This window comes from Notamacropus eugenii, chromosome 1 (assembly GCF_028372415.1).
Source record: "Notamacropus eugenii isolate mMacEug1 chromosome 1, mMacEug1.pri_v2, whole genome shotgun sequence".
Lineage (NCBI taxonomy): Eukaryota > Metazoa > Chordata > Mammalia > Diprotodontia > Macropodidae > Notamacropus > Notamacropus eugenii.
Genome location: NC_092872.1, coordinates 161,146,531 through 161,161,419, shown reverse-complemented (window position 1 = coordinate 161,161,419; position 14,889 = coordinate 161,146,531). Strand labels below are relative to the sequence as shown.

The following is a 14,889-nucleotide window of genomic DNA, read 5'->3' as shown; positions in this document are numbered from 1 at the left end:
GTTGAAACAAACATAATTTTTATGATTAAAAACACCATTTAAAAGGAATCTTTTTCCAAAGTGTAATTGTTTGCCTCATAAAAGAGGAATTAGCACAGTTTATAAGCAGGTAAAATGAGATGCCATTTTGCCTGCTTATATGTGGTTTGATGTTTCTAAGAGAAAAGGTGTTTTCCAGTCTTAGGTTCTACATAGGTATCATACAGAATAAATTTGTGGATTGTTTAGCATATTTACAAATGCAAAATAATCATATATTTGATTTATCTTTTTGGAAGTTACTAATGATGTATATTCATGAATGTTTCCAAAACCAAGTGCAATCCTTATGAATTTTTGCTCCCTATGGCTGTAGGTTATACCACCAATTGTCAGTATATAATTCTGCAAGTGATTTATAGTAATCTAACTGGTCACTTTTTTAAAATGAATGTTTTGTTTCTTGATTTTGTCTATGAGCCTCTATTCTGCATTCTTAGTTTATAAGTTGATTTTATACATCTAATGTTACATTGAACCTAGTAACTCCTTAGTTAATGGGCATGATTAAGGAATGGCGTGTTCTAACTGCAGATTAATCTCTTCATACATATAATGAGATGCCCATCAATGTAGATGATAACACTAGTTAGTGAGCTCTAAATTGTCTCTCCTGTGCCTAGATACATTAACTAATTTCTTCGTTATATTTCATTTTCTTTTCTTTTCTTTTTTCTTTTGGAAACAATCAGGGTTAAGTGACTTGCTGAGGGTTACACAGCTAGTAAGTGTCTAAGGATGGATTGAACTCACATCCTTCTAACTCTAGGGCTGGTGCTCTATCCACTGCTGCCCCTCTTAATTACATTTCTGTGGCAGTATAGAACTTAACCAACTACAAGTCTTTTAAAAGTACTTTCAAAAAGACATGTTAATACTGGAAGTTAATATATTTGACGACTTTTGTTAAGAAAAATAAACTCAGAGTTTTAAGATATGGTTAGAATGTAAACATTTTCAGAAATCCATGATGACAATTACTTTTTAAGTGACATTAGAAACTTAAAAAGCTAGAAGTGGTTCTATAGAATGATTTTGAAGTACTTGACTAAAATTATCAGGTATAAAAAGCAGTATTAAAAATGTAACTTGAAGTTGCTCTTACTAATAGAATTTACTAAACTTGAACCATGATTCATTCTTTTACTTCCTTTCTACCCCAAAGCTGGCCAATTCAAAATTAGTCATTTCTATTACCATTACAATGTCTTTTTAGAAATACAGAATTTGATGAGAATTATCCTGATTTTCTCATTTTAGATAAAGAGTTAATTATATTTAAGGATGACATGTCTTCCATCCACAGTTACTTAGTCCGTTAAATGTCATTTATGGCTGCAAATAACAGCTATTTTGCATTTTTTCAGAAACATTTCTGAAACCTCTTCTACTGCAAAGAGATAAATGGGCAGTTTTTTGGTTTAGGGTCTTTAGGGTATGGCAAAGTCATTTGCCAAAATCTTTTAAGTCCTAGTTGTTTGAAAGATTCTGGTTATCCGGATGTCAATTAACCAAGGTGTCATTGTTTAAGTGGTGATAAAAATGTAAATCTTGTGGTACTCTCATTCACAGATGATTGACAAATGGTGATTAAAGATTTGGTTCATAAAAACTGAAAGGAAGAGAAAATTTTCATTAAACTGTACTAAAAAAGTACTTAACTTGTGACTTTTGAATTGCTTTAAAAAAAAAGTGGATTCCATGTATCTCCTTAGTAGAATTTAAACTCAATTACTTTTGGTGCTATTTTAGATTATTTGTGTCCCCAGAGCCTAGCATCATGCCTTACATGCCATAGGTACATAATAAATGTTTATTGAATTGAATTGAATTTCCATTTGTAGGGATACCTATTCAGAGGCCAATTCCACCCCTTAATGTCCATATGTTTGCGGCTGTGGGATCAGAATAATGGGAACTTTCAGGAAAGTTCAGAGTTGTTTTAGCAAAGAAAAAAGAATACTGTCTGTAACTTTATAAACATTTGCCCTTGGAGGAAGAGAGAATGTCCAGTGTCACTAGGGAATGACGTTAAAGAGAGATCTTATGTGGTCATAATGGTTTCATTTGGAAGATGCAGCTGATTAATGCTCAACCATTTGCATTTTATGTAGCAGATATGAATACCTATTTTGTTAATGGGTCCATTTTCTTAATGGGTTTAGTTGATTTTACCTGCATTTTTGCAGCTCTTCTTTAAGGGTATAAAAAGAAAGATAAAATGAAAACGTTCTTCCGTTAAGATTTAAATGCCATTTAAAGAGTATATCAATGAACTATTTTTGTACTCACTTAATTCTTTTTTTCCCTTAGTGCTTGCAGAACTCCCTGAAAGATATGAAGGATGTTGGCATTTTACAAGTGAAAGTTTTAAAGGCATTAGATCTCTTAGCTGCGGATTTCTCAGGTACAGTATACTTTTATTTATTCATTAACATTTATTTCTCTTTTGGCCTGTTGGTGCGATTGCTTTTCTACCTTCTTTCTGATCTAATGGCAGTGGAAAAGATGATGAACTAGGAAGGTTTTTAATAAAAGCATTCTTTGAAAGACAGAGACTTAATCAAATTTATTTAATATATTCCTGGGCATTAACTTCTTATAGTTAAGTTTCATGATGATTGGTTAACAGGATAAAAATAGCTGGCATTTACATAATGCCTTTTTAACCAGGTATTTTATGTACATTATCATGGGATCCTCACAACATTCAGAGAGATAGACAGTACAAGCCCTATTACATCGATTTTACAGATGAGAACATTGAGGCTCAGAGAGATTAAGTGACCAGCAAGATCAAATACTTTATAAGTGGCAGAGCCCAGCCTAATTAAACCCACATCTTTTGTTGCTAGACTCAATGCTCTTTACACCCTGAGCACCGCCTCAGGCATTCCAATAGCGAGGGGGGTTGAAATTTTAAGGGAGTAGGTAAATTATGAGGCTTGACATGTTTTTAATGCTAAGTTAATTTGCAAAAAGAACTGATGTGATGATGGCCATAAAGAATGAGTTATTTTTCTTATTTCCTGCCTTTGATCAATTAAAAAAAACCTCCCCAGTTCCAGTGTTTTATCTTATATGTCCATCTATACCACAGACAGAATATGTAACATATAAATTTTAATCATGACATGTCTAATATATATTAGAACAAATTCACCATAATGATAAGAAGAATAATTCAGTTTTATATAGTGCTTTAAGGTTTCCAAAGTACTTTCCTCCCAACAACCCTGTGGGATAGGTAATATGTACAGTCTATAGCAGAGGATCACTCTATAGATAAGACAATTTTATGAGTTTCTTCTGGAAATTTACTAAACACAGATTCTTGGATGGAGACAGAGACAGTCATGTCTTATACAAAATTAAACTCTATAATGTAAATCATGTGTGTATTTATATATGTGTATATAAGCAAACAGTCCTTACCCTCCACATACTTATGTTCCATGATGCCTAAACAGTATCAATTGAGGGGCAGCAATTTTGGTTTCCCTGGATGTTCCTTCAAACACGGGGAATACAGAATTAGAGACAGTAAGAGTTCTTTATAGAAACCTCATCATTCATGCCTACCAGGTAAGTCTTTCAACCTGGGTTGAACTCACATCTAGTACTAGCTAGCCCATGGGCTAGTACAAAAATGGTGATGGAGGAGGCGTTAACTCGTTCATTTAGCAAGTATTTATTAAGCACCTATTATGTGCCAGGCATATGCTGGGCATGGTGTATATCCAAAGAAAAGACATATGTCTCTAGTTAAACATATTTATAGACCAGCCTACTCTTTATTTTTAGAATGAAAATTATTTGTAATCTTTTGTGGGGATTGTGTATTCCACAGTGAACTGTGTGGAGACCTAATGGAAACTCTCCAACCCCTGAGTTAAGCAGGCAATGTTTTATTTATTTAATGAAAAATAGTTTTTTTCTATCAGGTGAAAAGGGTGTTTTTGAGTGTAATAAGAAATCCATTTGGTATCCTGATTTACAAGAAGGTTTAGATTAATTTTTTAAATCTCAATTCCAGTTCCTTTGATGTATTGTAATGTGTACCCCAACAAAGTATCTACAAATTGTCTGTGATTCCATCTGAGGTTAAAATAGTGGTACATCATGGTGAGTGCTAGGAGAGTTCATAAAATAAATCATGTTCTTTGGAGCCTTCTCATTTAGAAAACCCTGCGAAAATATCTGTTGAGTTGATCTGACCACATGGGTAAGTGTGACATTATGGTTATTTAGGAAAAGAAAGGTTGGTCAATTGTGAAGAGTAAACAGATTTACTGTAAGAAAGCTAGGGGCAGCTAGGTGGTGCAGTGGATAGAGCACCAGTGCAGGAGTCAGGAGGACCTGAGTTCAAATCTCACCTCAGACACTTGACACTCACTAGCTGTGCGACCTTGGGCAAGTCACTTAACCCCAATTGTCTCATCCTGGGTCATCTCCACTCATCCTGATGAAATATCTGGTCACTGGATCCAGATGGCTCTGGAGGAGAGGTGAGGCTGGTGACCTGCACAGCCCTCCCTCACTACAAACAAAGTCAAGTGCAAGTCATGTCATTATTTCTCTGATGGTATGGTCTTCTTTGGCAACGAAGGACGAACACACACACACACTCACTGTAAGAAAGCTAGTGGTCCCCCTTTTAAAGACTGAGCCCATTTGTAAGCAAAGAAAAGGGTCAATCTGAAGGTATTAAGCACTTTTCATGTGTCAGATACTAGGGGATACAAGGCTAAAAAGTCAATTTCCCCAGTCATTGAGGAGCTGCCATTCTATCAGAGGAGTCATACACAAAAAGGGAATAAGAATAGGGACTGGACCTATGGTTTGTCCTAGCAATGCAGGTTAACACCACCCCTGCAATTTATAATCTATTATTTCCTAAAACTTTGGGATATTAAGTGACTTGCCCAGGGTCATAGAACCAGTATATGTCAAAGGCAGGACCTGAAACCAGGACTTCCTAGCCTTGACATCAGTTCTCTTTGCATTACAACATGTCACCTCTTATCCTTACAAACATATATGCAAAATGAAGTACAGGTTAATTTTTGACAGGATGCATTAGTAACTGGTAGAATCAAGAAAGCCTTATATAGAAGGTGCTACTTGAACTAAGTTTTGAAAGAAATTAGGAGTCTCAAAAATGGTGAGGAGTGAATAGTAGTACATTATATGAATGGGGCAAGACTTTGTAAAAGCATAGTAATAAGAAATGGAATGGTGTCTGAAGAATGGCAAATAGGTCAATTTGGTTGGATTAAAGAGTGCCTACAGGATATCCATTTTAAATTTCCAGATAGGTAATTGAAAGAAATGTGACACTAGAATCCAGGAGAGAGAGAGTTATTCCATCCTTTTTTGTTTCTTTGCTTAAAAATTATACTTGAAAATAATAAACAAGTTATCAAGGATGTGCAGCTAAGTGGTGCAGTAGATAGAGCTCCAGGCCTGGAGTCAGGAAGACCAGAGTTCAAATCTGGACTCAGACACTTACAAGCTGTGTGACCTTAACCCTGTTTGTCTCAGGTTCCTTTTCTGTTAAATGAGCTGGAGAAGGAAAAAGCAAACCACTCCAGTATCTTTGTCAAGAAAACCCCAAATGGGCTCCAGAGTCATTTATGACTGAAATGACTGAATAATAAGTCAAGTATGTTCCTTTTAAGGATTTAAAAGTCCCCAGTGGTTCTAGAGAGTCACTCTAACAAAGGATAGTATTAAAGCATAAAGAAGAGATTCTCTTGCCAAGAATCAACACAAGTTTACAGAGAACTTCTGTTGTAACTCCTGTTTTTGATGACTTGTAATTTTGTAAGATCTGTTACTTGCTCAGTAAGAGTTCTAAACTCTTAGTAAGTAAGTAAGATTCTAACTTATAATCAGTGAAGGGACTTCACCCACATCTATTGATGATACTTTTGCAGTCCTCTGGTCTATCTGTAATTAGGCAGATGATTGCAGAAGAGAAAATCTAAAGGTAACTAAAAAATAGTCATCTGCTTTTCCAGTATTTAAAATACTGGCCACTAAACAGATGTACTAGAGCTGATTTTCTTTCCTTCTTCAAAAGAATAAAATTAAGTAAAAAAAGGTCAAGTCTATGAAATATTTCTGTAGATATTTAATATTCAAGCCTCTCTTCAAACTTTTAAACCACTTAAATCTGTTCATATATGTAACTTTTAAAGATTTAATGAGTTACAAAAGTAACTCATTCTTAATAAGTCTATATATTAGGTGTTAGGTGTTTTAAAATGTGAATAAGGTAATATGATCTATATCATATTTTAAGTAATAGTTCTTAATAATTTTCTATATTTATCCATTTCTTCTGAAATATTTTAGTATGAGCCTAAAGTTATTTATGTATCATTCTTTATTAATTTACTTCCAAATTTCCTACTAAACTTTGTATTTCATGTATTCTGATGTTTGTATATAAAAAAGGAGAAATGTTTTTTCTGATCCTAAAATAATTTATCTTTGTTTTTATCTTGTCCCTTTCATTTGGAAGAATGACAGTCTAATATTTCCAGTTCTGAAATTAACATTGAGTATTAGCTCCATAAGTGACTATCCTAATGGAAAAGTTCATACCTGTCAGACATTTTCTATAGTTTGTCTTACAAACTTATGTCCAGTTGAGTGTAAAATCCTCTTTAAGTAGAAGGTTATTCAGCATAATGTCATTACCTTGAGGTAATTCATGCCTGAGCTTTGATTCATGAAGCAAATGACAAATCATGTTTTGAGATTATTGCCAAAGATAGCCGCTATGTTATAGCGTAATGCGACCAACACATCCCATTTGGCTGCAACTGTTTAAAAAAATAGCATAAGTTCTTATCATACAAAAAGAGAATCACAAAGATGAACGTTCTCTCCTATGCCATTGAGAAATGATGAGTGCTGCAAGTACTGTTTCCATAATAATGCCTTCCCTAAATGGTGCCATATTTCCTACTCTCCCTAGGCAAGCACTTAGATTTATGAATTAATATTGATAAAAGTGAAATCAGGGTCCCTTTAAGAGCCTAATAAAGAGCTAATCAAGAAGACAATAAAGATCTGTAAGGGTTAACAGAAGAGTTATGATGGAGCTTTAAAACTTTTCTTATGGTCCGAAGAATATTGTAATTCAGTGATGATAACCTTACCATGGACTTTAATGGCTAAGAGGCATCAGTGACCGCCTGATGACCCTACATCTATTGTTCATGTAAAAGCGCCCATGGTGAGGAGAAAGGATTTTTAAATGGACCTAGATAACTTAATTGCAGAAGAAGCACATAGGAAAGTTGTATTGTTTTAAGAGACTTCAGTATATACATTGTCACTTTTGAGGACTGGGTAGGAATATAAGTCAGAGAAAGCCAATAGGTGAGTTGGGAAAGTCTATCTTCTGCTTAATGTATACCCTTGATTATTAACTTAGAACTAGGACTCTCCTCCACCTAACTATAAAATCTATAATCAAAACCATTATACTTTGTTAATAAAACAAGACTTGCTAGCAGGACTGTACAAATCATGGCTAGGAGCATTGAATTGATTGTGGTCTGAAAAATACTTCAAATCACCAATGCTACCACATAGCATTGACTACTCGTAGATGGTTGGATGTGAAACATCTGGAGAATGAAGACAAGCATGGGAGACTGTGGCAAGAGCAGCTCAGAAGTCCTGCAAAATTGTGAGATCCAACTCTCCACCAATAATGGGCCCGCTGTTTGGTTATCTCTGTAAAACTATTTACCAGGGAGATTACAGAGGGAATCAAAAACTGATTCTATCACTATTCCTGTAATTGGATAAGGAACGGCGAGATTTTTGTGAATTTGCCAACATTTGTTGACCCCTAGTGATCCAAACAAAAAATAGAATTTGAGAAGCTGGCTTTATAATCTGCAGAATAATTTTCAGATATTTATTTTATCTGGTATTGGTAAGATAAAAAAACTCCTAGATATTCAGTCCTAGGAAGACTGTGAGAATGATGAAACTTTCTGTGCAGCATTAAAAGATATATAGGGAAGAAAACTTAATAATTATACTAAGGTGAAAAGATAACATTCCCCTTCATGCCTGAGAGGAAGAAAAACTTGAATGAACTGATATTGATGACTGGTGGATTTCTCTAATATGCGTTCCAACATCATGGATAAGGTAGTAAGTATAAGGAATCTTCCAAGACATCATTTCCATTATAAATCAGATTTGGAAATAATTTCAGGATTTCTTTTTGCCTCCAAACTCTTTACTAGCCTATTTTTCAGATTTCCTCATCAAAATGCCATGGGTTCCTTCTCCCTAGAGGTGGCTTGTCCAATACTTTCTGGAGGGGAGTCTTTCTGGTCCGAGTTTGACTAAATTATTTCTGAGGTCCCTTCTATATCAGAGATTATGTTCTTCTATAATCCAAACCAATTTTTTCAAGCTATTGTCCCAAACCTCATAATGTAGTAAACTTTCCCCTCAAAATCCTATGATCCATGATGTGTGTATCTCTTTATCAGTCTAGTGTGGGAGGCAAAACCTTCATAGTTATCCATTTTCCTGTCTTTTTATAAAGACAGAAGAGAACTGGGGGCCTTGAACAGAGAAAATGACCCTTTTTGCTTTTCATATTGTCCCCATATAAATACTCAGAAAGAAAGCATCTTTGGTGGTGAATCAGCAACTCTCTTTTATCCTCTTCTTTCTCTTCTACAGAGATACAAACATGAATCTTGCCTTGGCCATCTATGGCTTTTGTTTTGTTTTGTTTTTTGTTAACAGGATGACTTATAGAAATATAATTTAAGCTATATGTCAAGGAGTAGTAACTCAAGTTCATTCTTGCCTAGGTTCCAATACTATTGGGATTTCTCTATGTTTTTTTAAACTTCTCCTTTTTGTATTTCTTTTCTTTTTCTTTCTTTTTATTAAGTTTTTGCCTAGATCTGCAATTGCATGGAACTCTTGATGAGCAAACTTCACTAGCCAATATGATTGACACCTAATCTGTGTCACAGATACCTGAGGCACCACGATGCTAAGTGACTTTCGCATAGCCTGTATGTGTCAGAAGCATGAGTATTTCTCATATAATAGAAATATTAATGTTTATCACTTAATTTTTTTTCATTATTTACCACCACAAATATGTTTGGAATGTGTTCCTTATTTCTGTCCCATGCTTTTAAAAAAAAGGTGAAAGTATACTTGGTTAATAGGAGCATCCACCTTTAAAAAAATTAGTTTGGTTTTTGCACACTAATTTTTGATAATCTAGATAAAAGTTTTGTTAATGTGAAATGTCTTTCTGCCTCACTGAATATCTTGGGTATGCATAAAAGTGCTATTCTCAATAACTGTTGACCAAAAACAGTATTCAGAACACAAAATTATAGAGTAGGAATGTTCTTGGCATATTCTATAACGTTGTGCATTTTAAGTAGGTTCTGTAAGTTATGAACAGTGGCTGTTGTCTTTTGAAACACAGGTCTGTGTAGCAAAAGAGAGTAGGTCCTACAGTTATTGTTCCCCTGGCATATTAATCAAAAAGTCTATTTTCTTGTTTTTCTTCTCATTGTTGGCTTTTGAAGCTGTATCCATAGCAATACATCTCCTCTTAAAAACGTTCTCATTTCAAAAACATTTCTGTAATTTAAATTCTTAGAAAGCTTAATAGTAGCAATTGAATGCTTTTAATATTGTTTGTGAGTATGTTGGTGATTTTTACTTAAATCAGGGGGTATATCACTTTTTTAAAACTAAAAGACAGTAACTAACTTTAGCAGAAATTCCACTCTAAGACCATCAGAAAGAATGGTATCTAGTTTGTGTAAATTTGAGGAATAAATGTAAAGTTTGTGTGCCTTATTAATCAGTTGCATTGTGAGTATGAAAATGCTTATTCGGTGTTGGAGGTAGTTCCCTTTTTATAAATAAAGCACTTCTCAGAATACAATGCATTTTCTTCATGCTGTCTTATGAAGTAAATATCACTAGCTCACTTGATACCAGAGGATAAGTCAACTGAGGCTCAGAAAAGTTCAATGACTTACTTGCCTATGGTTATACATCTATAAAGTCTCAGAATTGAAAATCAAAAACAGAGAGATTTTTGAACTTCATGTCCATTCCTGTCTCTATTGCAGCATGCTACCTGAAAAAAAATTAGCAAAGTTACTCAGCTCTTACTGAGAACATTCCAACAGAAATTAAAGTACAAACAGCATCCTGAAATAAAATAGTCAGGAAAAGCTTCATGGAGGAGATAGATTTTGAGCTAGCCTTGAAGGAACTGTAGATTTTACATTGAGAGAGATGAAAAAAGCTTAAGTCATGGAAGAGAGTGAACAAACGTGGGGACAATGGAGTAACACTTCATGTGGGGAGGGTCACAACAAATAAGTTAGATGAATTGTTAGAGAATATATAGTATTAGATTGAGGAATTTGGAAGTGATATACTAGGCTATTGTTTGTTCTCTGGCAAATACCTGATAACCAATTTATGAAAACAGTGTCTTAGAAAGACTATTGTGGTCTATCATACTGACCTCCCCAACCATCAGCCTCTCATCTCTCTGACTGACTTTCCAGAAAACTAAAAAATAACTCTTACTTAAACCTTATTTTAATTATGTCACTTTAAGCAGCAGGTAAGTGAGACAGTAGATTTGGAGTCAGGAACACCAAGTTCAGATCCTTCCTCAGACACTTACTAGTTGTGGAACCCTCGGCAAATCACTATCTTCTCTCATCCTCAGTTTCCTCATCTGGAAAATAGGAATAATAATAGTACCTACCTTACAAGATTTGTTTTTTTGGTAAGGACCCAATGGGATGACAGATAAAGTGCTTTACAAACCTTAAGGCACTGTCTACATTCTAGCTGTCATCATCATCATCATTAAGATCCTTCATGCTCTATTCTACTCATTTCTAGTATATACTGTCATTTTCCCTTCCTTTGCTAACAGCCCTTAGTTGGTTTCATTCCAGCCTATTTTGTTTTCCCTACTGTCAAGCAACCCTTTATCCTTCAACATTTTGTACTTCCTCTGGAAAACCCTTCCTACTTAACTTAGAGAAACCTTGGCCTCTTCAAATTCTACACAGTCTATCACCCAGCATTTATTGTCTACAATGTGCCACGTACTGTACCTGGTGATAAGGATATAGAATAGAAAATGAAACAGCCCTTGCCCTCAGGAAACTTACATTCCATAAGGACAGGCAATATGCACATACAATAAATACATATCTATATATCTATATCTGTACATACATACATAGAGCATATATGTATGTATTATGTGAGTGTGTATGTATGTATATGTGTACATATATGGAGAGAGAAAGAATTATAGTTATATAGACAAGGCAAGTCCAAGCTGATAGAAAATCATGTAAAAAGTTGTTGTGAGCAATTGAAGGAAATTTGGAGTTCTAAGAGGTAGAGGTGAAGGAGTGCATTCTTGGCATGGAGGAAAGCCCATAAAATGTCACAGGCATGGGAATTGCCATGTATAAGAAACAATAAAAAGTCCAGTTGAACTCGACCGTAGAGTATATGAAGGAGAGTGATAAGCAGTAAGGAAACAAATATTTATGTGCCAGGCATTATGCTAAGCACTTTAAAAACATTTTCACATTTAGTCTTTATTACAACCCTGTAGGTGCTCTTATGATCCCCATTTTACAACTGAGAAAACTGAGAAAGAAGTTAAATGATCTGCCCATTACCACACAGCCAGTCAGTGTCTAAGGTCAGATTTGAACTCAGGATCTTCCTTCTCTGTGTCTCCTAATGGCCTTCACTGAAAGTTAGGTGAGGGGTTAGATTTTGAAGACTTTAAATGAAAAATGGAAAAATTTGTATTTCACATAGAGGTAATAGGGAGCCACAGAAATTTATTGCATTTGTTGCTCAAAACCTGTGCTCTACTTGACTCCAAAAATTTTAATCACTTGGGTAGCATAGGCAGCCAGGAACACATTTTTTTTATTGTGCCCCATTGGGAATGGGAACTACCAAACTATAGTTAGGGTGACAAGAGAAAAATATTACTCTAACAGCTTCTAGCATTAGAAGAGAGAGCATGTAGGTAACAGCCACATGGAACAATGATGTGGGTTTGGAGTCATTGTAAGTACTTGAAATATTTTCTAGTAAGACATATTTGAAGAGAGGTAAGACCTAGACATACATATAGAGGGAACATGTCTAAGTTTGTCATTTTAAATTGTGGTAGGCTACATAGTACAGATGCTCTCTGAGGTAAGAGAATCTCAGTTCAAATTCTGCCTCTGATACATAATTCTTGGGTGACCTTAGGAAAGTCATTTAACTTTTCTAACCTGACTCTTTCCTGACCTGAAAAAAAATCTCTTCTAATTCTAAATCTCTGATCCTTTGACTACCTGAACATTGTTTTTATTTTATTATTTTAATTTTAATAATTTTATATCTATTTATTTATTTTTAGTTGTCAACATTCATTTCCACATTTCCAAATTTTCTCCCCATCTCTCCCCTCTCACCACTCCAAAATGCATTGCATTCTGATTATCCCTTCCCCCAATCAGCCCTCCCTTCTATCACATCCCTCCCCTCCCTTATCCCTATCTTCTCTCTTTTCTTGTAGGGCAAGATAGATTTCTAAACCACTTTACCTGTATTTCTTATTTCCTAGTTACATGCAAAAACAGTTCTCAACCTTCATTCTTAAAACTTTGAGTTCAAGCTTCCCTCCCTTCCTCCCTCCCCACCCATCCCCACTGAGAAGGTAAGCAATTCCATATAGACTATATATGTGTAGTTTTGCTAAAGACTTCCATAATAGTAATGTTGTGTAACCTTCCTCCCATTTGCTCTCCCTTCTATCATCCTCCCACCCCACTTATCCCCTTCTCCCCTGCTTTCCTATAGTTTTCATACCAAATTGAGTGTGCCTGTTATTCCTTCCTTAAGCCAAATGTGATGAGAGTAAGATTCACTTTTTCCCTCTCACCTTCCCTCTTTTCCCCTCCATTGAAAAAGCTTTTTCTTGCCTCTTTCATGAGACATAACGAGCCCCATTCCATTTCTCCCTTTCTCCTTCCAATATATTTCTCACTCATCCCTCAATTTTATTATTTTAGATATCATCCCTTCCTATTCAACTCATCCTGTGCTCTCTTGTCTGTATGTGTGTGTGTGTGTGTGTGTGTGTGTGTGTGTGTGTGTGTGTGTGTAATCCCTCCAACTACCCAAATATTGAGAAAAATTTCAAGACTTACAAATATTACCTTTCCATGTAGGGATATAAACAGTTCAACTTTAGTAAGTCCCTTATGATTTCTCTTTCCTGTTAACTTTTTCATGCTTTTCTTGATTCTTGTGTTTGGAAGTCAGAATTTCTATTCAGCTCTGGTCTTTTCATCAAGAATGCTCAAAAGTCCTCTATTTCACTGAATACCATTTTTTCCCCTGAAGTATTATACTCAGTTTTTCTGGGTAGGTGATTCTTGGTTTTTTTTCTAGTTCCTTTGACTTCTGGAATATCATATTCCAAGCCCTTTGATCCCTTAATGTAGAAGCTGCTAGATCTTGTGTTATCCTGATTGTATTTCCACAGTATTCGAATTGTTTCTTTCTAACTGCCTGCAATATTTTCTCCTTGACCTGGGAACTCTGGAATTTGGCCACAATTTTACTAGGACTTTCTCTTTTTGGATTTCTTTCAGGAGGTGATCAGTGGATTCTTTCAATATTTATTTTGCTTTCTTGTTCTAGAATATCAGGGCAGTTTTCCTTGATAATTTCATGAAAGATTATGTCTAGGCTCTTTTTTGATCATGACTTTCAGGTAGTCCCATAATTTTTAAATTGTCTCTCCTGGATATATTCTCCAGGTCAGTTGTTTTTCCAATTAGATATTTCACATAATTTTCTATTTTTCATTCTTTTGGTTTTGTTTTGTAATTTCTTGGTTTCTCATAAAGTCATTACTTCCATCTACTCCATTCTAATTTTTAAAGAGCTATTTTCTTCAGTGAGGTTTTGAACCTCCTTTTCTATTTGCCTAATTCTGCTTTTAAAGCATTCTTCTTCTCATTGGCTTTTTGGACCTCTTTTGCCAGTTGAGTTAGCCTATTTTTAAAGGTGTTATTTTCTTCAGCATTTTTTGGGTCTCCTTTAGCAAGCTGTTGACTCACTTTTCATGATTTTCTTGCATCACTCTCATTTCTCTTCCAAATTTTTCCTCCACCTCTCTTAATTGATTTTCAAAATCCTTTTTGAGCTCCTCTATGGCCTGAGACAATTGCATATTTATTTTGGAGGCTTTGGATGCAGAAGCCTTGACCTTTAGGTCTTCCTCTGATGGTATACATTGTTCTTCCTCATCTGAAAGGATGGAAGAAAATACTTGTTCACCAAGAAAGTAGCCTTCTATAGTCTTATTTTTTTTCCTTTTTTTTTGTGCATATTCCCAGACAATTACTTGACTTTTGAGTCCTTTGTCGAGAGGAGAGTATACTCTGGGCACCTGTAAGTTCTCAGTTCTTCCAAGGTGGCACAATCAAGGGAAAAGAGTTTACTCCTCTCATCACCTGTGCTCTTGTCTGTGAGCACCCACAGGCATTCTGTCCTGCCCAGGATCTGTGAGTACAATTCCCTCTCCACCACTCCAGCACTCTTCCTCAACCCAGGAGAGCCACTCAGCACTGAGATCTAGATCAGTGCTTATTTCCCTCAGGGTCTATTGGCCAAGGACTCCAAAAACGAATGCTGCTGGTGCAATTGCTGCTGCTGGCAGAGCCAGACCCTATTCCCTTCTCATACGAGTGAAAAAGCTTTCTC

At 35.4% G+C, this 14,889-nt stretch overlaps 1 protein-coding gene across 4 annotated transcripts in view; it reads left to right on the top strand.

Moving 5' to 3' along the window:
• The window catches only part of MCTP2 (multiple C2 and transmembrane domain containing 2), a 257,655-nt gene that overhangs the window by 133,359 nt on the left and 109,407 nt on the right, over window positions 1–14,889 (top strand). For all 4 annotated transcript variants that reach the window (XM_072617275.1, XM_072617257.1, XM_072617266.1 and 1 more), the window contains one exon: window positions 2,353–2,446. In XM_072617275.1, coding sequence (XP_072473376.1) covers window positions 2,353–2,446 — 94 coding nt within the window. The remainder of the gene's footprint in view (window positions 1–2,352; window positions 2,447–14,889) is intronic.